Raw genomic sequence first — 24,431 nt, forward strand, 5'->3', positions numbered from 1 at the left:
GCTTCTTGGTCAGACGTGACATAGGGCAGATGTATGCTTGAACGGAGTAACTCCATAGTGCTGCGTATTTCTGTTTCTGTCCAAATCTGTTTATATGCAGTTTTGTTGTTAACTGGAGAAAAAATACTTTGTTTCAGCTTTGAAAATCTAAAAATAAGGAACTTCATGTTCATTTTGAGAAAGAAATAGCCAGCTTTTTAGTAGAAAATGCATAATATGACAGCATAACATTTAAGATATACGGTGTACTCTGTTTGTCTTTAACAGAGAACCTGTCACCTTTTATGTGTCTTCATTTAGCCACTAGCAAGATGGAATTGTTAATATTCGGCTCACAGATTTGTATCCTAGAGATCTCTTTGCAGTAATTAATATTGAGGATGCTAATGCGTGCTTAAGAAAAAACAAAACCCTGAACATTGGGGTGGAAGCAAGAGTGCCCCACAGCATCCCGGGGAACCGACGTCAGGTATAATTCTCTTTCCAGATGGCACCCCTACAGGTGAGGCAGCAGCCTGTGAAATTACATTCTAAATTACACTACAGATGAGCACAGCACAGTGAGCAAAACGCTTTGGTATAAGTAATAAATGACTTGATTCAGTACCATTGACGGTTTATGTAACTTACAGGAATGCTATAATGAATTGGGGGGAGATAGAACTGGGAGGAGGGGGAGAACCCACGGTGCCAGAGGGGAAAGGTCGGGGAAAGGGCAGTAAGAATTTCACTCTCTTTCTCACGAGAAGGTGCGTCTTCCAGCTATGCTTCTCGCACTTGTTTGGCAGATGTTGTAGGTGATGGGCATTTAAGGCAGGAAGAAATAAGTGAAGAGCTGATCTGTAAAAATGTCGCTTTGTAACTTCCTGACTCTTGCTGGTAACTCGTCTTAAGATATGTCCTAGACATCACATTTAACGTACTGTGGAAACAACTCATTTTCAGTTAAAAGCATCTGAAAAGAATTTTTATGAACTAAACATACTCTATTTTTAAAACTGCAAGAATAAGAATTAAAAAAGAAAACTCTGGTTGCATTCTGTGCTTTTGGCTTGCTGAAGGCGTAAAATCATTTCTGCCTGATGCAACTGGAGCTCCTGTTCTTTTCAACCGTTTTGCAAAGCTTACTGAAAATCATAGCGCTCACAAAGCAGTAGTCTTCATTCTGGGACTTATTCTAAGGACTTCATAAAACTTAGGCAGTAAAGTGGAAGAACAGGCAACATTTGGAAGACGTGTGTCCCGCAGAGTGCTGTCCTGTTACCAGAAGAAACAGGTTGAGAAAAGGGCATTTCCGTTATTTTCAAACCATGCTCTTGTTGAATACAAATACATCACGCTTCAAGTTTCTGGTTTTCTAGTTTTGTTTTTCGTTCTGAAGGCTATTTAGTTCCAGCATTTTTTGTTCTAAGAGCCTTAGGCAAAATAAGCATCCAAGATGGCATAAACTTGAAGTAAACTTGGTATCTTGCAGTGCAGTTCCCATGCAATGCTGTCTATCTCCAGTTGTGTGGCATGACTTCAAAAAAATAAAATAAAAAAATCTCTGATTGTACAAATATGTGTAGGAAGAAAAAAAATCTTCTTAGAAAAAAGAAGAAAAAAATCTTCTTAGCTTTGCTTTGCTTGGTTACTGCCGACTGGGCTTTTAGGACTTGTCCAAAGTCCGGACTTCTAGTTGTCGTTTTTGTTCTTTCATCCTGGCAATCAGTGTATAAATCAAGCCATACGGCTAAGCTGGGTTTTAAGCAAAATGAGAATTAGGATGCTAAATGAAAATCCAAGATGTATGCCGGTATGATTTGTCTTAATTGATTTTATGTTGTAAGAATATGTATGTGGATGAAATTGTGTTGTATTCAGCAAGAATAATGATCATACTCAAACTCGGAAGATAGGAAGGGTGTAAAATGAGTAAATCAATTGGAAAACAAAAGGCTATATCTCTCAGAAATTTGTGTTTTACTTAAAAGTAGTTGAGAAACCGGATGTTATATATAAAATGCTAATTGTATGTAATACTGCTATAGGTTTTTTATATTTCAGAAATGTTTAATTAAAGAAAAGGTTTTTTTCTGTTTCAAGAAATGTCTGGCTCAAGTTTACAATAAATTATTCTGAACAAGTGTAGCAGTATGACTAACCTGCTATAAAATTAATCCCAACACCAAAAAAACTACGCAAATCTAGTTCTAACCACTCTTATCCTGAGAATGTTTTAAGTTCAGGTGCTGCTAAATGATGTAGAACATGCAGAGAACCCATGTCTTTGGTATATGATTTATTTCCACCTGTCTTTGTGAGCATTGCCCAAGCTGGTACAGGGTACCACGAAGTTGCGAATGTGAAGTAGCAAAGATGCATTCTACTTGGTGTTTCTCTGACAACAATTTTAATGTTACTTGCAGTTCTAAGTGGGAAGGGATTTTCTTGGGTTTTTTTTGTATGGCGCCTCAGAGTTATTACTATAAAATCAATATATACAGCTTTTCACTTGGTTTGAGTTGAATTTGATTTCTTTTGATGTTGTAGGATTCTATCAGGCAATTGTTGGTGTAGATGGGATATTTATTGCCTGTAGTTTATTAATTTAGTAGGTGCTAGATACTTGCAGTTTGGGAAATTTAAAGATGATACTTTATGTAACTGACGTTCTGAAGCGACAATGCTGCTGTCCAGAAATTCGCTGGGTGCTGGCTCTTACTGAGGTACATGGGCATATAAAGTTCTTAAACTGTGTTGATAAAGTCCTATCTGTAGATTGATTGAATAGGCTACATAAGAAGCATAATGATTTCTAAATTCTTTCCCTTTTCTATAAACAGGGCTATTTCCTTCTCTTTGAGTCAATGCTGGATTCCGTCATCTATGCAAAGGACAAGTACCTGGCAGAGGGAGGCTCAGGTTGGTATGCATAGTTCTTTTAATAAATTTAGCTCTGGGGGGAAACTAAATGAACTCGGAGACTTAGAATAAGCTATGCATGGATGAGAAAGTTGCCAGTCTAAATGAAAAATGTTTCCATTAGTATGAGCTTCAAGGCATTAATTTACTGTATGGGTAATAGAAGAACATTAAATGGGGTATCAAGGGCTCAAGTTAATGGTGTTTTTAAGAATAGAGGGGGTTATTTATTTTTAAGTACAGTCTAAATTTTTCCTCCCTACTTCTTCCCACACATGTGGACATTTGTTTTCCCCTCTTGAATTCCCAGTTTCTGCGTAACTACAAACAGAGGAAAACAAGCTTTATTCTGTAAGATGTAATACTGTTTGAGTAAGCTACGATGAATTAGAGGGAAAGTCAATAGGATTGTCAATTGGAGGGACGTTGCGTGGGGAGGACACGAACATTCTTGTTCTTCAAACACAAGAAGCCACATGAAATAACTAATGGATTTGCATTGTTTCAGTTCAGCATATTTATTCTGTCCTGGTGGGAATATACCCTTTTTCTTCCTGCTTGGAGGGTAGGGAAGTGACAGAACAAAAAGGGTTTATTTTGAAGTAGAGTTATTTTATCCTTTTAAGTAGCTTAAATAGCGTCATCTTAAGCAGTGTTTAAACGCCTCTAAATATTTATTCCTCATGTGATGCAGTTTTCTGCACGAGTTCTGCATGTGCTTTATTCCTTGCGCTGAATTCCTTTGTCAGTATTGTATTTCATATTGACCTTTTCAATCGTAGTCATCAGTCTGGGGTTTTTTCCCCTTTTGTGCTAACCACGCACATAGTTAGTTTCACTACACTGACTTAATGATTGGATTAATGACTGTGTAACAGTGCTCGCTGCAGTGCTTCCCTTTGATTGCAGTGAGCTTTTGTATGCTACAGAGTGGAGCAGAAAAAAGGGGTTTTATGCAATTGTTCAACATTTGGTCACAAAGCTGAATGTACAAGCAAGAGATTACTGTTCATGTGTTAAAATGTTTAGAAGCCACTTGAACAACAGAGTAAGAGCTTTCTTGTTTTCAGTCATGTAGAATAGTCCGGCCAGATCTGAAACACGGTTGTGGTGCGCTCTGTATAGATATATGCTGATAATTTCACATTGCAATGTAATTAAATTTAGGGACATCCCCTAAAATTGTAAGGCATCTTTTTATGCTTAGCTACTACTTCCAAAGCCTTCTGAAACAGGCCAGAAATTTTTGATCTCTATTGAAACTGCGATAGTATCTCATTCTCTATTTGTATTGTTGGTAAGTTTGCGAGTGGCTTGTGCCTCCCAAAGTTTCCTTTGAGAGACAGGGTATGCTGGTTCTGCTGTACCCTTATCCTTTGTGGTCTGAGAATGGTCTTGGGCCCTTACTTGACTCTTCACAAAGCATACAGTATTGTACAGTCACCGATTGGTATGGCCAGATCTTAAATGGAACACAGTTTCCTTGAGATGCTTACAATTACTGCTCTTCTGCCAGTTTGTATAGCAGGTAAATGGCTGTGCCTAAGATTCATGAGAAAGTTGCTCAGCCATCAGCTTTGCAAGACAGACGCTTCTGCAGTGTAGGTGAATAGCAGCAGAACTTTGGGCACATCTAAATTCAGATGAGCCAAAACTAAGAGCTCATTCTGAGGTGAAGCCTTATCAGAGAAACTCCTGCATTTGCCATAAAGCTTAGTTTTGCCTCAAGCCACTTTGTACTATTGAGCCCAAGATCGTTATTACAGGGACTGTTTGAAAGCTGAAAAAAGCAATAGAAGCAGCTGCAATTTGGCCAAATCTTTCAGTGATTGAGCTGGGAATAGAATCCAAATGTCTAGATTTGTGTTCAGTCAGTCATATCATCGTTACTTCAATTTAGTCTATTGGCATGCTGAAGTGGATTATGCCAAACTGTCTAGGGTAATGTGTACAGTATACAATAGCTTTTTTTGGGAACATAAAATTCTTGCTGCCCAGGACCCATCTGTTTGTTCTTTAGAGCTGTTACTTGCTTGAGTACAGATTTTAGCGTACACTTGAGTGCAGTGCACGTTGGTGAGGGGTGACGTAGGTAAGGAAGGCATCGTTCAAAACGTAATGCTGTTTGCTTGTTCACGTCAAAATGATGATGGTATTCACTTGGAATTATTTCCGTATATGTGGAGGATTGCTGCCTTACCCTTCGGCGTCCTGAAGTTTGTGAGGCATTGCTAAGGGATAAAGGATTTCCCATCGTATTCTGTTCACCACGTGAGCTGTTACTAGTGACAGATGACTTCTGGGCACTGAGTCGAGAAGGACACAGATGGTCAAAACAATGAATCTGTGAAAGCACTGAGGAGTATGTGCTTTTGTCCAATCAGCATTTTGTTCATTTCACCTGTGAGAGGGAATAATTATTAAATTGTAGGCTTAATCAGAAAAAAATGACAAGTCTGTCAGGATTGCACAGGAAAGTGTTACAGGGTTGCAGAGGGAGCAGAGGATTTCCGGGGGGATCGAGGATAACGGGTGAAATGGCAAATGCAATTTTAAGCAGATGCTTTTAAACATTTACACAACTCTACAGTGTTTAGATGATTTAGGCTGATATTTAGATAACATACTCACATTTCCAGTCAAACTTCAGTATAGCATATGCTTCTGGACATGGGTGTGTTTGTAAATTTGGAAGTTGATGTGTCACTCTAGTCTTTTGCCTTTGCCCTGTTGGTGGAACACGGATTTCGTTTTGTGAAGTCTTAACAGGCATTATCTACGTTTTTGTTGGTATTGATAGGCTAAACTAAAAATGCAGATTAGATTAGAGCATTAGTGTTTACATTTTTACTTGTTCTTAAGCACTCTATATAATTTATCGTGAGTTCCACTGCTGATTTAAGAATTTGCTGTGTGGGTGAAGAGATTTAATAAAAACTGATTATGGTCCCACTCAAATATTTCACGCTTGATAGACGCGGTAGATTTTTTCCTGTTAACAGAATGTCCCAGAAATGTGGGCTAGTCCAAGGAAAGAAGGTTATAAAGTAGTTGATCACTTTTTGCTGTGGTTTTCATTTTCGTTTGCAGTGTTGCTAGCACGCTCCTCTAAGTGTATTCTGTAACCTAAGGACTTTCAGTCTCTTTTCAGCCCCCTTCTCGCCATACCCCTTGCATCCTATGAAGAGCATTTTCCTGAAAAATATTCCCTCAAAGGCTGTAGTCGCTTGCTTTTGTTTTCTGTTTCACAGTGTCTTTTAATTTTTCGAGCATTAGTGGTGACTCTTGAAGGTTTGAAATGCTGGGAGGTAAAGCCGAATATAATGCAGCTGCCACACTAGTAAACAGCAATATGAAAGCTTCGAGAAATGGAAATCCCTTATTGATGGCTCCAGAAACTACTCGCAAATACTTCTACCACCAGATGTTGATTTTTCTGTGTCTGTGACAGCTGTCAGGTGTGCTGGAACCAAATGATTTGTTTCGGACAAGACAGTTTGAACGCCTTCCTGGTCTGATTCTCATCAAACTGCCTTTTTACTGCTGAGTTAATTGTAGGCAGTTCCTGGAGAAACCTCTGCTTTGAGTTCCTCATATGCAAAGTAGGGATGATGATAGCTTACCAATGGGATTCCAATTTAAGCTTGATGATATTTATTTATTTATTTATTTATTCTGTTTTAACAGTCAGAAAGTGAGAAAAGTGACAGTGTGTTCATACTTTGTACGAACTAATCATTCCAAATGTAGATGTGGTTGCTTACTTTAATGTCTTCATATGTAAAAAAAAAAAAAAGCTTCTTTAGAGAAGGCTCTTCTTTATCATTAATATTTATAAGATTATTTCCTTTAGGCTAAATCTAGTCTCACTATATAAAAGGCCTAATTTCAATTTGCTGTTTCTATCTTCAGTATTTTACAAGGCAAAAAATACTGCTTTTCTGACTTACCGTGCTATACCAATGATTTCTCCATACTCGTTTTGATAAGCTACGATTTCAAGCAGAGCTGAAGACAAAATTAATTTTACAGTTCACCAGATTTTGGGGAGGAAAGGAGAAACTTAACTTCAGTTTTATTAACACTGCCACATTCATGTATCAATAAAAAATAAAATAAATTAAGGTGTTTATTAGTAGGCATTTTGCTCTGAAGCCAGATCAAGAATTTAATGTATGTGGCTTTAAAGGCTTTAAAACTCTAAAAACAAAACATGGGAATTTCTTTGTGGAAAGAAACCTAGCTAAATATAAATTGAGCTTCTCTTACTACTTGATAGTGCTATAGACAGCCATGTTCATAGCAGCTGTTCTTTGTGTCTTTTCCAATCAGTAGTGGATAGAGATTGCCAAGAGATTGACTGGCTTTGCTGTAGGCAGCTGTTAAAAAGGCAAATGTCAGTCTTCCACTACTATTTGGAAAAGCTGTAAATAAGTACTTGTTCTGAAGATGTTCTTGGGAGAAGGGAAAGCACAAATGTGAAGATAGTGTAAGAATGATAGCTGTCATTCTAAAACTGGGGGGGAAGTTTTAGAGGAAGTTCTCTTCTGTCTGTTGGGTCACTTCCATACTCTTCAGAGGCAGATGAAGAGTGGTTATTCTTTTCCAGTACCCACAAATAATTTTTTAGGTTGTAAGGCAAGTACCAGCCTGAGCTGATAAGAAACAGGAATAAAACTCTTGAGTAAGAATATTTGCTCTTTTCTGGAAATAAGGCTTTTTTCACCGAGGTTTCTTGTTATTGCAGAGCCCTCACCTGAATTTTCCTTTGGGTGTCTGTCTACAGTTATTTAATACATTTTAGGTCAGTCTCTGTAAAGAAGCCAGAATAGGATGTTCCAAACTATTTTCTTCAGACATCAAGTTTCCAGTCATTTCCTGGCGGTGGCATTCAACTACAAAGATATTTTGTCATGAACAGGAAATACTGTTACCAGAGTAGTGTGGGAAAACTAAGTTCCAATGTCTAGTCTCTTCTGTGGACAAATGGGAGAAAATAAAGTAGCAGAAAAAGTGTACTGTCTAAGAGTGAAAAAAGTCCTTTTATTTGTTCTTTTAAGATGTTAATTACTTAAAGAGAAAAGGAAAAAAAAAATTCCTCTTTATGCATGTCTAGAATAAAATTTCACTAATCTGTTTCTGTTGTTATAGTTTATCCTGACATTTGCACCATTAGTCTAGTAGCTGTTGGGGATATGAAAAAACATGTGGACAAACTACTTTTCTGGGAAGATGTATATGGCTTTGACATGTCTTGCATGAAGAAGGCTGTAATTCCAGAAGCTGTTGTGGAGGTGCTGGATCCAAACACACTGATATCTACGGCCAGTGTCATTAAGGTACCATGCTGCTTAAATTTTTAGTAGTCAGATTAGAGTTTTCCCTTTTTTATGGAGGAGGGGAAAAAAAAATACACACACACTCACACATGAACTTTAGCATCTTCCAAATGATACAAATGCAATAAGGTTCTTGGTGTTAAGAATGTAAGACTGGTATTAATTGCTTTTTTTTACCAAGTTTGAGCTCTTAATAAAGTAATCTTCCCATATTTAGATTGTTCTGTCATTTTCTTCTATCCAAACCCAAATTGACTTGCATTTTAGTAAGTTACAAGTTGTGTAACTGAAATTTAAACTATACAAAAAAAAAAAACCCTGAAATATAGTCTTTTCTTCTACTTCGCTTCCCTCTTCGCCTCAGTCAGTGTACTGAGTTGCAGGGAGCTGCCTTATCTATTTCTGTGTCAAGCTAGTTGGCTTTAAAGATCTTTCATTGGAGGATCTTTTCTTTTTTTTTTTTTTTTTACTTCAGGATTCTTTATTCATAGATGATGAAGTCATTACAGATGTGTCTTACATTTTATTCTCTGACCTTGTTGACTAGATTCAGTGAAATAAAATTCCTAAGGACACCTATAATAAGTTGTGTGACTTGAGGCTTACAAGCGTCTGTTTTCCTTGAATGTAAGGAGAGGGCAGAGTGATCAACTCAGTTGTTGAAATATACTTTGTAGACCTGTCATTATAGGGACAATGAATTCCACCCGTAGTGAATGAATGTGCACAAAACAGAGTTACTGAGATCAAGAATCTGAGGCCGTAATTGTTAGCCACCTGACAGGTTTGACTGTGCAGTGAATGAGGCATAGGCACTTTTCTCACCTGCCATTTTTTTAACAACATTTTGCATGCTCTGATTCAAGTGGAAGTGTAGTTGAATATTTCTTGCAAATAGGTCAAGTTTGGTATACAGAAAATGAAGACCATATTACGTGCTCTAAATTAACAGCTGCATGGATAAGTTGAGCTCTATCAGTTTGTTAGGCAAACAAATAAATTAAAACAACATTTGGAAAGTGCTGATAATAATAACTATAGTTAAATTTGCCCAATGTAGTCTATAAGCTGCTGTCATTTTAGAAGCAAAATGCTTTACTGGTAATAGTACATGTCCCTTTCTAATATGTACTGTCATGAGCAGTCACTGTCCAGCTCAGGTGTATGTGCTTAGCAAATTTTGTCATCATGCAGCATTTCGCATAACTGATATGCTTAATGGTTTTACACTCGTTTGTTCTCAGTAGCAATCGTGGTTTTCAAAATAACCTAAAGTCAGTGTGTGAGCTTGTTTGCTGGAGTTACAGTACAAAGTAGTAAAATTAATGAGTTGAGCAACAGTGGCATTATAAGTGAATTGTTTTAATCAATATCCATTCCACAGAACAAATGGATTATATTTTTGAGGGAAAGTTTAAAAATGTTCCAATTTATCATATGGTTATTACAGAAGATATTTTAGTGTGTTTGCTCAGATTAGCTGCTGCTTGTTTTGTATAGTTTATAATGTAACTTTTCAGGAAGCAAAACATTCCCTCAAGAAAGATGAGGCAGCATCAAGAAATATTGGTTAATAATGTGTATGACATTTAACTTCAGCAGTATATGATGTTCTTGGATAGAGCATTTTAACTGAGTATGTAAACTAAAGAACTTCATACAGTGAAAAAATGTGGTGGAATTTTTATGAACAACTGAAAACTGAAGCTTATTGCTCTTTAAAAACTCTGATTTTGTGTATATATGTATATAAATAAAAAGTTAGAATATTGAAATGCAAGTTGCAATTTGATTTGACAATGTTATCATTGTTATCCTGGATGGCGTTGTTTTGTGTTAATTTCAAAACAGCGAAGCAGTTCTCTGCCTCGTGTGCTTTTTCTCCTCTGTTGTGTTGCTCTGATATTTCACACGCTGATACACCACACGGTTGTGCTGCCATTCAGAAGGACCTCCATCAGCTGGAGAAATGGGCCAACTAGGGTCCTGTGCAAAGGGCTTGGGACAATCAAAGGGCAATGCAAAATCCTGCAGAGGGGAGGGAAGAACAACCCCACGCATCAACAAGAGGCTGGGGGCCAACTGGCTGGAAAGCAGCTTTGCAGAAAAGAATTTGGGGGTCCTGGTCAACACCAAGTTGACCGTGAGCCAGCAACACACAACCTTATGGCAAAGGCAGCCAGCCAGCCTCCTGGGCTGCATTAGGAAGAAGACTTGTCCCCAGCAGGTCAAGAGAGGTGAACCTTCTCTTGTACCCCAGGGAGATGACTTCTGGAGTGCTGTGCCCAGTGCTGGGTTCCCCAGTGCAAGAGTGAGGTGAACGTAGTGGAGTGAGTCCGGTGAAAGACCGCAAAGGTGATGAAGGGCCTGGAGCATCTGTGGTAGAAGGAGAGGCTGAAAGAGCTGGGGTTGTTTTGTCTGGAGGAGAGAAGGTTCGGGAAGGATCTTATCAGTGTGTGTAAATGCCTGGTGGTGGGGGGAGTATAGGAGGTAGAGCCAGACTCTTCCCAGTGGTGCTCAGGGGCAGGACAAGAAGCAACGGGCACATGTTGAACTCCAGGCAGTTGCCTTTAAAGATCAAGAGACACTATTATACTGTGAGGGCAATTGAACAGTGGCACAGGTTGCCCAGAGAGGTTGTGGAGTCTCCATCCTTGGAGATACTCAGAAGCCGTTTGGACATGGTCCTGAGCAACCTGCTCTAGTTGACCCTGCTTTGAGCCGGCGGGGGGGATCTCCAGAGATCCCTTTCAACCTCAATTATTCTATGATCCATACAAAACTAACCTGGCAAATCAAAAAAGCCCAGTTTTAACCCATATCAGTTTCATACTGTAGTTTACCATGTGGCTACATGAACAAGGAGTAAAACAGGTGAAGATGCCTGTGAAAGCTCGTTACTCTCAATAATGGGCAGATGTCATGAAAAGCATGTTCCTTGAACAGAGCGAGCTACTATATCTAGTTCCATACCGCTACTAGTCAAAATGTCTCTTTATTTTGGCATTTGGGGAAGAGGGGTTTTAGGTGTTTTGTCAGTTTGGCAGATAGGATTAGGTGGTTTTTAAGTCTCTTCCCATTTTTGGAGAGCTGAATTAGTATTGCCCTAGAAAAGTTGTCTTGTTATGGGAGCAACCGAACAGCCTTCATCCAAAGGAAGGTCTTAATGTAAATTCAGCACTGTTACTGACAGAACTGTATTATTCCTTTCCACAGCGTATTGACTGTAATACTGCATCCACTCCAGACTTGGAATTCTCTTCAGATTTCACCCTGACCATTACAACGAGCACAAAGTGTACGGTAAGACAATTTTAGTTTCTTAATATACGGTCAGTATCTCATTGGACTAATAGACAATGCATTAGTTAAGCTTCATTTATCATCAGTCCTTGCCTTGAAACATTCATTTCTGCAGAACAGAGGTGTCAATGAGCCCTTTTTGTAAAGAGAGATGGATGTAAAACTCCAGTAACAGTGTTATGGTATAATACAGGTAGATGAGGAAAGGGCAAGATAAGGAGCCTTAGCATTGGGGTCATTCTGTTTTGTTCTCTAGTCCGTTTTCTGAAATAAGAGTTTTCTGTTCAGACATGTTGTTACCACTGTGCTCAAGAATGACGCAGTCACTATTCTCAGAAGAGCTTTTCTGAGTTTAGTAAAAAGAGTGAAAAACAAAATAGATGTTGGAAAGGTGGACTATAGCTCCTGTAATAAACATATAGGAGCTCATATGCCAAACAGAGTTTCTCAAACAGGGAAGTTCATGAACTTTACGTGTGAAGACTGAGGGGGAGCAAATGCAGCATTAGAATCTGAAAACCAGTGTTTTTACTGCATCTGTTTTATTTATTGTATGCAACTTAGTATTTTTATTTTACGTAAGTTAATATGACTTATATCCAAAAGAACACTAATTCTAGAAAGTGTGGAATTTGATTGGAGGGGAGTTTTAATTACAGCAAACACAAGCTTGTTCATCTTAGTATTACAGACTATGCTGCATTAAATTGAGTGAAGACTCTCCAGCAAATCTTGAGTCTGTGATCTCACTCAATTGAGTATTATTTGTTTATCAAACACTAGTCAATATGAAAAGAAAGAAAAGGTAAAAAAAAAGTTTTCAGCCTGAGCTTTAGAATTAAACTCAGTACTAGAGCATCTTTCAAACACTTCTTTGAAGTTGTGCCTACATTGTTCAGTATGAATTTAGGTAAATACACATTCATTTTGTGGCTTTTTTTTCTTGGTCATTCAGTATCTGGTAGTTGTGAGAAAACAGAGAAACACTGATTTTTGGATTAATGAAAAATGTCTCTTTTTTTTTTTTTTTTTCCTTCTGCAAGGGCCCACGCAATTTATGTTGTGTTTTGTGTTCTGTTTTTGAAGTATAAGTCAAGGAAGATACCTAAATATTTTTATTTAACATACTTCATGTAAGGGTGTGAGCGACTTCTGAAATAAAAATGTTATGAATGTGTTTAAAGCTCAAACAAATTAGGTATTCCAACATGAATATTTAGAAGTGTTTAGGTTGGTACCTATGTGAGGATACCTTTTTGATTTGACTTAGTTATGATGCACAGCTTGCTTCTTTTGTTGGAATAGGGAAGAAAAGAATCAAATAGAAGGATTTTTGTAGTGTTACTGTTAGGCAGGGCATTGGGATAAAGATGAGGTACAGATGAGAAAGTCTGGTGGTGGCTTGGATTAAAGTAATGCATTGAGTTTTTAAACACTAAATGATAAGCAAAGGCAGGATGATCTAATTTTTACAGATTTTATGATTGCAGTAATATGCTTTTACATTCAACATCAATTCTAAATGCCTTCTACCAATTTATTAAAATATCCTCATCAAATTTGACAAAAGCTTGTATTAGGTTCTGAGATCTGTAGTAAAAACTAAAATTTTTGTAGTCTAGTGTATTGTGATACTTCCGCTGGGAGTTTCATGCTTAACTTTAAGTCACAGCACATCATAGAATTAAGTCCAAAGGGATAATTGGTAGTTAATTTTTAATATATTGTGATAAGTCTGCTACAACTGGTTTATTTGGCTTTTGCATGTGTGTATTAAGAAGAGATGCAGACTTCCTCTGATATGGACACAAAGAATATGTTGCTGTGTAATGTAAACACTTAAGCGGATAACAAAATCGTGGGCACCTATGTCAAGCAACGTAATACCTGGTTTTAGATGGGTCTGCGTGTGAGTTCATGCTGCTGCATTTGCCACCACTTCTGCTGTATAACAGGATGCATAAGAATTTGCTGGTGTTATAAAGTGAAGTTTTCCCATGTGTATAACTTAAAGCATTGTTATTAGTGTTAGTAGCTATGTACAAATACTTCATAATTATTTGTCAATTATCACCAAATTAAGTAAAGACACAGTAATCTCTTGGTTTTTATTAAATGGAAATCTATACATTTTATTGTGCATTCACAAAAAAAACCCTCCTGGTTTTAGTTGTCATAGAATCATGGAATAATTCTAGTTGCCTCAGGGCAGGGTCAGCTTTGATTTCAGACCAAGCTCCAGTGCAGCCCTGGGTTAATTTTCTTGATGTGGCCACTTCTGAATAACTGATTAGTTAAACAGAAATCTTTACAAAATCTTGGTGATCTTTTTGATGTTTGGGTAGAGTAAAATAGCTTAATTTGTAAACATCATTTTACCCTAGCGTTAGACCTTTATGAAAACTTCATTTCTGTTCTGTGATTCTATGGTATCATTGAGTTAAAAATCAAGATGTACACCTGCATTTTATGACTTCCAGGGAGAAGGGGAGGGAAGTGGGGGAAGAGCAGTGTTTCTGAAATTTTGCAGTGAATGCAGGTTCTAAAAAATGATCAGAACTCTGTAAAGTATTTTGCACTTCATCATTTAGGTTTATTGACACTTTGAGTGAAATTTCCACTCTTTCTATGATGGATTGTAGAAGTTTAGTTGGGGGTTGACAGTTCATCCATCATATCAGGCTGCCTAACCTTGCAGTAAATGAACAATAAAAGTCCATTATTTATATTGAGAATTTTTAAGGAGATGCTTTAAGATTGCAGTTTGTCCTTTGAAAATAACATTTGATGTTTTTCTTGTTTGCATCTGTGTTTTGTTGTTCTACTGGCTTTTCATTTTTTGCACAAAAGAGAAGGCTGCTTATATTTCCCAAAAGTCTAGCTTTTTGTACTTGTCTGTTCTGATTTTTGCATCTTTTTAAAAATATGAACATTTTAAAATATTTTTGCTTTATTTACAAAAAAGATTTCACAAAAATAACAATTTTCAAATCCATCCTCATATGCTTTTATATATCAGGGGTATTTAGCTCACAACCTAAAGTTCATTTCAAAGCAGCTTTTTCCCAGCCCTTTCTGTGCCATAAAAGTGTGAAAACACTTTTGGTTGTCTCATTCCTAGTGTTGCCATCAACAGCAAAGCTAACTTCAGACCAGTGTTACCATCAGAACTAGGACTCCCTCTGTTAAGTGGTCTGTCTTTAAAAACCAAACAAGTGGAAAGCTTAGGTGCGTGGTGATATATTAGTTGTCTTGTGGATCCTATTGCAGATCAGCTACTAGTTTGCACTGTGCCATCGGGTTATGGGGAGTGGGTTTCCATGCTGCCGTTTTCTAAGGCACTGCGTGGGTGCAGAGGGGTATACGGTAGACATTCTTACATGGAAATGTGTCAGCAGCGTGGAATGCATGGTTGCTGTTGCTGAATGTGTTTTTGCAGGAGCTTAGCACTGATGGGAAGTAATTTAGCAAGTACTCGGAGCAAAGAGTTGTGGCCTCGTCTAGTTGGAGTATGCAACATAATGTTAATCGTTGAAGAGCTAAACTTTCAGCTGACGACTCTGGAGGCATTAGCCATGTTGGGGTCTGTTGCTTCCTCCCATCAACCTGTTTGCATGTCTGTGGTAACAGGACAGTAAGTTGTGAAAGCTGACAGGAATCAGAGCCGTAATACAGTCTTTTTACCAACTCATTACCACATTTGCTTTGATTATGACTTGGAACACCCCCAGGACCCCTCAGGCAGGAGAGGCTGCACTTTTCATTTCTGTGGCAAGATGTTAAATACCTCTAAAATCTGAGTTTTTCCTCAGTCGTTTTTTTTTTTTCCCCCTTTAGTAGATACTGCTTGAAATTTTGTGTTTGTTTTCAGTCTCAACAGAGAAGTTGACCTCTTCTTGATTTCCCCATACTTTTTTTCTGTTCTTGTAAATTGTTCTGTTAGACACTTCTGGGAGGGTTTCATAAAGCCTGCAGGGAAGCTTCACCTAGGAGAGAGTTAGGAACAGAGCTTTTTTCTGTTCTTTAGCTGGAGGCAGCACAGGAAGATTAGCCTCTCAAGCCTAATGCTATCCTTTTGGGACTTGCCACCCACCTCTTTCTCATCCTTTGATTCCCCCCCCCCCCCTCCCATTTTGCTTTGTCACTTTTTAGTACAACCCTTTTACTTCCTGAGAACTGATAATCTCTTCTTTCTAGTTATTATCACTGTTCTGGCTCTTGAAAGGCCTTCTTGCCGACCTCTTGGCTAATTATCTGGTTGTATGATAGTGCCACTTAATCGTACTAGAGGTTGTTCAGTATGCAGTTCAGTAGGCAACAGGCGAACTGTTTTCTGTTTTTAGATAAATGGACTAAGGACATAAATGCCCAGACTTACTGATGAGCTTGTGCAAAATAGAAAAACTACGCAGTTCCCAAAATCTAAGAGCGTAGTGTTAATTGACACATACCTGATTTGTCTGTCCTTCCACCTGTAAATTATCTTAAATTTCTCTCATACTTTCATATGACCAAAAAAAAATACCCTAGCAGAGTATTAAGTTGTGCTTGTAACAGATCAGCGTGATGTCTTTCTGTAGGTGCACCCTAAGTGTATTGCAGATGATCCTGTAATGCGTTTATTGAGTCATATCCTTAAAAAAATGCTTAATGCTCTAAATAGGTTTTTCTTTCAGGTGTTCAAGCAATTAAATAAGGCTTCAAGAAAAAAATTCTTCATAAACCTGAGAAATATGGAAAGATTGAGCAAAAATAAGCATTTTAAATGTGACCTTGTATGTGGTGCTTAGTCTTTCAGAAGTTATTGGGCAGGGGGGAGTCAAGGGTTTTTTCAGAGCACATATTCTTTCTGTTGATTTTTCTTTTATTCCTCCTGTGGTTTACCACAAAGTAGTATCTTTTAGCATTAAGTTTGTTTATCATTATTTTAGCTTTCAAAAATTGAAGCTTTTCAAAGCATGAAATGGTCGCATGAAATCATTATATGAAATTGTTTCAAAGCACTTTCAGTACAAGCTGACTTGATTTCAGTCTTACAAAGATAATGGCCAAAAATAAATTTAATTAGCCTGCAAAAGTGCGTTCTCCTAGTAAAGAGCTAGGGTTTGTCACTGCTGATTTTAATGAGACATCTGGCTAATATCAGTTAGTAGATGCTGCTAGGAAAATATTCCATTAATTGTATTCTAAGTTGATCACTGTGTGAGCTTTTGAGATAAAATATAATGGTGATTACCCTCAGTGTCGAAATCAATTGACAAACTTTCTCTTTTGTTTGCTAGCGTTTCCCCTGTGAGTCCATCAAGGTTGATCTTTCCTAGCTGAATAACAATATCCCCTGGGAGGAAGATGGCAGTATCTCTTCATTGCTCCCAGGAGATCTTGTCAAAGAGCAGGGGATGTGTATAAAAAGTGGGAGGGAGGAAGGGGGTGAAAGGAGGATAATGAACCAGAGGACGTGACTAATGTATTAAAACCGTTAGGAGGAAAAAGGAAGTTGAGTTGACTGGAGAAAATTATTTTGACTGAGGAAAAATCTTTGCTTGTTAAAATCTTCTTAAATGTTAGACAGTTTCAGTTCTTAATGTCCAATCTTCCACTTGGGAGCCAACAATAGGTATTAGCATATAAGTCTGTAATTCCAACCTTAGGTGAGAAACTAAATGTTTTTAAGCTGAAAGTTGGAAATCTGGCTTTGGGTACCATGGTTAAACACACCTTGAATGCCCGATTTCAGTTTAAAGGGAAGACTGCTCTGTCATGTTACGAAGGAGGATTTGTCCTTCTGATCTATTTAGTTGTTGGTAGCCTTCTCTACAGTGATCTCCAGATTCTTAGTCTTTTTAAAACACAAAATTGTTGGGGTTTAATAGCGAGGGGTTTCTTTTCCCTGTGATAAAAACGCAGCAACTCTGCCGCGTGGATGACGAACATTCCATCTCCATGCTTGGATAAACTCCATCAAAAGCACATTATCTCCCACTTCTGTGGCCAGCTGTCTAATTGTATTTGTTGTAGCCACTCACTGTAGGAACATGATACTAGTGAAGAGCAAGAATGATAAATTACTCACTGTAGGTGATAGCGATGATGATAATTTTTAATTTCCTTGTTCCTAAGTGAATTGGTAAGGTTGCCATTACGAGTTCTCATGAGGAGTCCAGCAGTCTCATTTGTTTTATCCTGTTAAAATGCTGCATGTACAGCCAGCCATTTTCTTTAGAAAAAAGCCTTAGTATTCAAATATATTTGAATTAAAATTTAGACTCCTCTTCCCATTTCAGCTAAGGGCTCTAAGTGGACGAGTATAAATAGTGTGTACTAATATTCATCTATTACATATGTTAAAGGTTTTTGTCATCTTAGTATATTTGGTACATGTTACATAAATGGGGAGAAAAACAGGCTCAAAATAATTTATCTGGGAGGGAAGAAGAATACGTTGAAGACGAGTGAATCTTACTGGGAGGACGTGCTTCATTTACCTTTTTTTCGTATGTTTGCATGAACACCTTAGAAACACTCAGTGATGGATGAAGACCTTAAGCTACTGTACATGAACTCTTCATCAAAACCTGAGTTTGACAAAATCAGGTAGAAGTTAGTGGCTGCTATTTGTAATTTTAGGAATATTTTAATCTTAGTTGCATGAACTCTTTGTTGACCTTTATAGGGTGATGCTTTGCAGTCGCAGTAATGTACATCTATTCCTAAGTATTTCTGTAGTTCTTCATTTAACCTTCTTAGTTCCCTGGGTAAATACGGGGACTTTGTTCTGGCGTTGGAGTTTTTGTCCTCATAGCTCTGCTTTTCTCCTGACAATTTATTTGAGAACAGGAAGAATAATATTTCTGCAGTGTTTCCTAATATTTAACATCCTTTGAGGCTAGAGCATGTGTCAGGCTAGAGTTGCAGTTATTTATTACCAGTTTAGAAGTCATTATTTTTCTTTTCCTCTTTCATGGTATTCAAGAGACTGGCACTTGAAAGATTCTCCCAGAGAAGGCTTAAGTTCTTGCTGATTAGTCGTTGGTGAAGTTGTAAATGAGCTGTCAAAGGTGGAGCAAAAAGATGAGGAAAACTGCAGTGGAAGAAATAACTGTTATCGTTATGCTTTAAAAAAAAAAAAAAAAAAATTGGAAATTATGGGGGCGTTATTTGCTTGTTTCTTTTCTTTAGTTTGACTTCTTGTAAAAAAGATGCCACCTTTAATACAGCACTATATTCCATTTTAATATGCTTGTGTCTGATGGCTTCTAGTATGCCACTTGTAAGTGATTTTTTTTCCCCATATATTTTGCTGCTTAGCTGCATGTGTTAAATTTTACAACAAGAAGGGAGGAATTAATCTTCCCTCAAGCTGTAAACATTGGAAATGTCTTTTTGTAGTATTGCATATCTAATAGCAATTTGTGATTGACTGTGTTCAAAAGTGAAATGAAAGGAAAATATTTTGAACTTCGCTTTTACAGAATTACTTCACTGAAATATGCTTACATATAAAAGATATGTATTGTGCATTTCAGCATAAAACCACCAACAAGTAATGAATAAAAAAAAAAAAGTTAAGATGTAAGGGAAGGTGTAAATTCCTAAAAAGAAGATAGTAACCAAAACCACAATTTTATAGCTAGTTATGTATTATCAGGTATTTCAATTTTGATTTGTGTAGGTTTTTAATTTGTGAGATTTTGTTTTTAAATATACAGGACTAGTGATTGTAGATAAAATTGTAGAAAACATTATCTGTGTGTACTTTACTTCTGACGACTTTTTTTCCTTTTCCCAACACATTAATGTGGTACCAGATCATTTCTGTAGCAGTGCAAGGCTTACACTAATATACCTTAAGGGTGGTGGTGGGGTTGTTTTGGTTTAGGGCTTTTTAGCACTTGCATTTGGGATTATCAAAATAGGCTTCTGTAATGCAGTCAGAGATTTTAGTTTTTCATAGCTCTTTGAAGGAAGACTTCCTACTGCTTCATGTAGAAGCAGAAATTCTAATGTTTTATGTAAAGCTTTTCATAAAACATTGAGAGGAGAAATAACTAGAACTGCGTTGCAGCTTTGAATCCTCCAATACTTTGCCAGTGACATAGAATCATTTAGGTTGGTAAAGACCTTTAAGATCATCAAGTCCAACCGTTAACCTAGCACTGCCAAGTCCGCCACCAAACCATGTCCCTAAGTGCCACATCTACAGGCCTTTTAAATCCCTCCAGGGATGGTGACTCAGCCACTTCCCTGGGCAGCCTGTTCCAATGCTTGACAACTCTTGGTGAAGACATTTTTCCTAATATCCAATTTTTACCCAGCAAAGAATATGCCCGTCCAAGCCAGGAGCATCCAGTTTCTCCAGGAGAATGCTGTGGGAAACAGTGTCAAAGGCTTTACTAAAGCCTTTGACGTGGCAAAAAACCCTAACTTTCTGTATTAAAAATGCAGTGTCATTGACTGATTTTTGGGAAATTAAATGTTTTACTACTCCTAGAATAGCTGACTTCTTTGAACATGAAAAGATTTATAAAATTGAGCTGTAACAAAAAAAGCTACACTCTGGATTTAAAATGTCGTGGTAGGAATTAATTGTTAACATTTGTACTTAATTCTGTGCTAGATGAATAAAACCAGACCATCATAGTAAGGCTATAATGGTCTATTCTTTGAACTCCTAGATTGCTTAAAGCAAAGCTTGGGTGGTTGTAAGAAGCTGTCAACTTCTTTTCTGGTATGAAGAAATCATTAAATTGGGTGTAAAGAGCAAGGTTCCTCTTTGACACAGGCCCACCCACTCTTTAAACTGGATTCTAGATTAACTGCAAATTTGAGGCTTCCCTTTTTCTTGGATTCCTTCCTTGCTTGCTTGCTTTCTACAAAAAGGTCTTAGAGCTACGCTGAGATCCTGCACACCCTCCCTGTATTTTAGCATAGAAGCAGCCCAGCCTATTTCTTTTGATAAAACTTCTAATTGAACGATCAGTTTCCTACACAGAGGTATTGGAATGGGTGGTATGAATTGTTAAAGGAAGTAGAGAAACCAGTATCAGTAGCTAACTACTTAACAGTTTAAACTTTAATATAGGCCCAGGACCATCTCAGCCTTGAAACTCATTATGACTGTCCTTACTGATTGCTTTTCTTGTTCTACAAAATTGTCTGGCCAGGTTTAGGAAGACCAGGTGTGCTCGTTTTTATGAGTCTTGTAGGCATCTCTGTAGCTGGCTTGAGATCCCGTAGGCCTGGGGCAGATCAAATATGACAAAACAGCTCAAAAGCAGAAAGATCTCAAAAAGGCAACAGTATATTTAAAAATTTAAGCATAGCATAGTGTTTGAATGAGCATATAGATGTACATATGCTATAGAGGACCATACAGAACAACCCTTTGCTTGAGAAGAGCTGGCATCTGTTCAGAAATAAAACTGAATTTACTGCATTAAAATAATGTATAATTTGGATAAATTGAATGCCTTGTAAAGTGCTGTTATTGGCAGGGGAACACATGCAATCTAGCACATGCGATCTTTCACGTGAAATCAAGAAGAGGAAAGGAAGAAGGTAGTTAATTTAGACTGGAGTTACTGGGAGGTTTTAGGATAGGCGTGACCTTATGTTTATTACCTAGGTATATGGAAATAACTGTACTTCTGTTGAATAGCAGGTTTAAAGTTTTGTTTTGGTTTCTTGTTTTACAGGGTAAGCCACAGGCTGTGTGCATCAGTGGGAGATATTTATTCTGTGCATCTCGGCTTTCTATATTTCCTCAACTGTAATTGGCTTGTAGAATAGCTGCCATAATAAATATTAAACAAATTTTGCAGCTGGTCAGTAACTACTGGGTTTGGTATTAGACTTTTTGTTTTCCCGAAGATGTAAAATACGAGGGGAGAGATTTCTATCTGGAGATTAGACACAGTGTTGGTAAACGGTGGCAGGTTGCCTAAAAATGTTTATTAAAAACAAATTACATAGTTGTAAACAATTTCACAAAGAAAAATCGTCAAACCAAGTGTGTGTGTTTGGTGTTTTTAGTTGGCTCAAAACCAGTTTGAAAATGTATTAATAAAAGATACTCATTAGATTTCGAAATTGCAATATGTGCTCTTACAGTTAGTTTTCAAACCATCATTCAAACTCTCTCCTGTATGTATTTAACTTTAAGCATATAATTTCTATTTAGCTATGCAGGACTGGGGTTGCCTGTTGACGTAGCTCACCAGAGAACGTGTGTTTTGGTTTTGGGATGCCCCCCCTCCCCAGTTTTAACTGACCAAATTTTGAGGAATTTTGGGGAATGCCTGAAGCTGTTCACAGGAGCTTATCCTTAGGGACTTGAGGAGTTTATTTTGTTAGAATTTTTTTCTGTATTTTTTTCCTTTTGGTTCAACAGTTATTTCAGTATCAATATTGAAGGACATGTATCCATTTTAGAACCTAACAAAAAATTTAATGGATCAACGTAGAACTCTCTTTCTCTGTAATCCCTTGAACTCTGTAATCCTTGGAGCTCTGCATAAGGCGGTCCTTGTGATGTGTAATAATTACTGTTACTGCCTCTTGATTTAGATAGTCAAAGTCAGTGTTTCAGGTTGTTTCAGTTAGGGAAACCATTGATACTGTAAGGAGTAAGGTGGTTATTTATCCTAGTCATTTACAGAAGGTGTACAAATCCTGTTTCCCTGAGCACAGGAGGCAGCAAATGGCAGGGGGCGGTTTCTTGTAACTGCAGTTTCTTTTCAACCTGAACTTGATCCCCCAAAAATGCTAATCTGGGGACTTTTTCTCAGGGTGTTTCTGTTACTTCTTGCTACCAAGTGTATAGATGATTGCATCCACCTTAGCTATGGTATGTCTGCTTGGAACTTTTAGCTTTCTGGTCCAAAATGTAGCTTAATTGTCTCATTTTCTCTGGAAGCCATTTTTTTTCCCCTCAATTCTTAATATATTTTTGTTGTCGCAACCTTGTTTTCCTTTCTCCAGTAATAGTATCCTAAGTCTTACTTGTAAGCATATCAACAGTATTGACCTGATGATTGAAAAATATTTTTATGACTTAGTAGATCTCTGACTAACGTCCAGAAAACATTGTGCATCAATAAAAGTAGTCTGATGGGTCAGTAAAGCTTTGTCAAAACCTTCTCAATCTTTAACTCAAAAAGTCATATTAGAGACAAGGCTGTAATTCACTTGGGAATGAGATTCTCAGCATTGGGTGATAAGGCTTTACTTAAGGGATGGAAGAGTCACCGTTTCCAACATCTGGTGCTCATTTGTCACGAAGGGCCCTCAGTGTCTCCTTGGTTCATTTTTTTTTTAAGAATATTTGCCCACATCAGAATTTAGAATTTGCCAGGCTTCTCTGGAGTACCCTTAGTTGAAAAGCTAACACAGGTGCTTTAACGTAGGCTTGCTTGCTTTAACACATTGTATTCTCCACCATGTTGGTGAAATCTGTTCTGGATTTAGACTAGAGAGGAAAAATACCAGAATGGTTTAGCTATCATTCAGATTACATATTTCATAATGATAAAGCCCTATGCCATTCAGTTTGTTACCTTAATTTTGTAAGCATGTTGGACTCCTTCACAATCTATATCTGGATCAATATGAAGGGCATGCTATAGAACTTGTCCTTTGTAACTATTCAGAACAACCAGTTTCCTAGACTTAGAGTAGGAGAAAAACCCTGGTGCCATGAGAGGAAGGTTGTAATCAGTCGTTTGCAGTGAGTTTTCATGCAACGGGGTTGCCATCATTGAATTGGTACGTATCTTGTTTGAATGTACTATAGGTGATGTGGGGAGAATCCCTTCCCGCTGCCGCAGGGATAGAGAGTCCCCAGCTGCTGTAGTTGAAGTTACTCAGAAGCTCTATTCCGGGTCATTTCTTCAGGCTGACATACAACAGAGAAGCATAGCTGCCTTGGGCCCATGGGCTGATTTGCTTTAGCCTTTTCGTAGGAGGCAGTAGAAATCAAATAAAGGTGAACATGGACAGGATTTCAGAGGGGAAACTTTTGAGTGGATGCTCTTTTATTAGCATCTTCCAGTTCTTTATTTGAATTCTTTGAATTTCTGGGACTCTCACAAGGCTTTTTTGTCAAAAAAGCAGGCCGGTGTTAGAAGACTGTCTAACTAATAGTGTCGGTATACTGTTTTGTGTGCGGACATCTTGTATTTCTTTTCCTCTTCAAGCTGGAAGAGAAGTCCCACTAATGAATTATGCACTGAAGAGAGAGGCTCTGTGAGGTTAGGAGTAGGATGGCAGGAGGGACGGAAGAAGTGTTCCGAGGAATCCTATGGAGAGTTACTATTAGAAACTATTAACTGCTGAAAAGGCCAGCATGAGGCATTTGTGAATCTTTTTCCTTATCTGTGTGTGTAGTAGAGGAAGAAAAATATTCCCTGCCTGGTTATGCTCTGCCTCTGTTCATAGGGAGCTTTTGTGGAAAATAGTGTTAAGCTATGCAAAGAGCGAACACGTCATGCAGAATCCCTCGCACTGTGTGTGTATTTAGTGAGGGTCGTGGGAGCCGTAGAGGACAAGGACTGAATTTTATGCTTGTGGGTTTGCACATCTGAAAGGCCGTTTTCTCATATGTAATTCTAGTTGCAGTTAGGGTGCACGGGTTATTTTGGAAACTCGGGCTGAAATTCGATATGTAGTAAAATGCAGTTACAGTGGGCTGAATATTCTCAGGTAGGACAAAGGAGTTGTGATGACAGCTTATTTTTTGTTTTCGGATTTCTAGTATGCTTGAAGGCATAAATCTAAGATTGTTCCTGTTGGTAAAGCTTGAAAAGGAGTAGAAATCCCAATAAACGTATATGATAGACTTTTTCTTGAGGGTCACTGTTATTCCTTTATCATATTTGCATTTTCCTC

The 24,431-nt window shown here is 37.8% G+C and overlaps 1 protein-coding gene across 1 annotated transcript in view; it reads left to right on the plus strand.

Moving 5' to 3' along the window:
• The window catches only part of PRMT3 (protein arginine methyltransferase 3), a gene marked incomplete at its 5' end in the record, with an annotated part of 65,648 nt that overhangs the window by 28,724 nt on the left and 12,493 nt on the right, over positions 1-24,431 (plus strand). The window contains 3 exons of the mRNA XM_009579149.1: positions 2,826-2,904; positions 8,056-8,243; positions 11,460-11,546. Coding sequence (XP_009577444.1) covers positions 2,826-2,904; positions 8,056-8,243; positions 11,460-11,546 — 354 coding nt within the window. The remainder of the gene's footprint in view (positions 1-2,825; positions 2,905-8,055; positions 8,244-11,459; positions 11,547-24,431) is intronic.

This window comes from Fulmarus glacialis, unplaced genomic scaffold (assembly GCF_000690835.1).
Source record: "Fulmarus glacialis isolate BGI_N327 unplaced genomic scaffold, ASM69083v1 scaffold4426, whole genome shotgun sequence".
NCBI lineage: Eukaryota > Metazoa > Chordata > Aves > Procellariiformes > Procellariidae > Fulmarus > Fulmarus glacialis.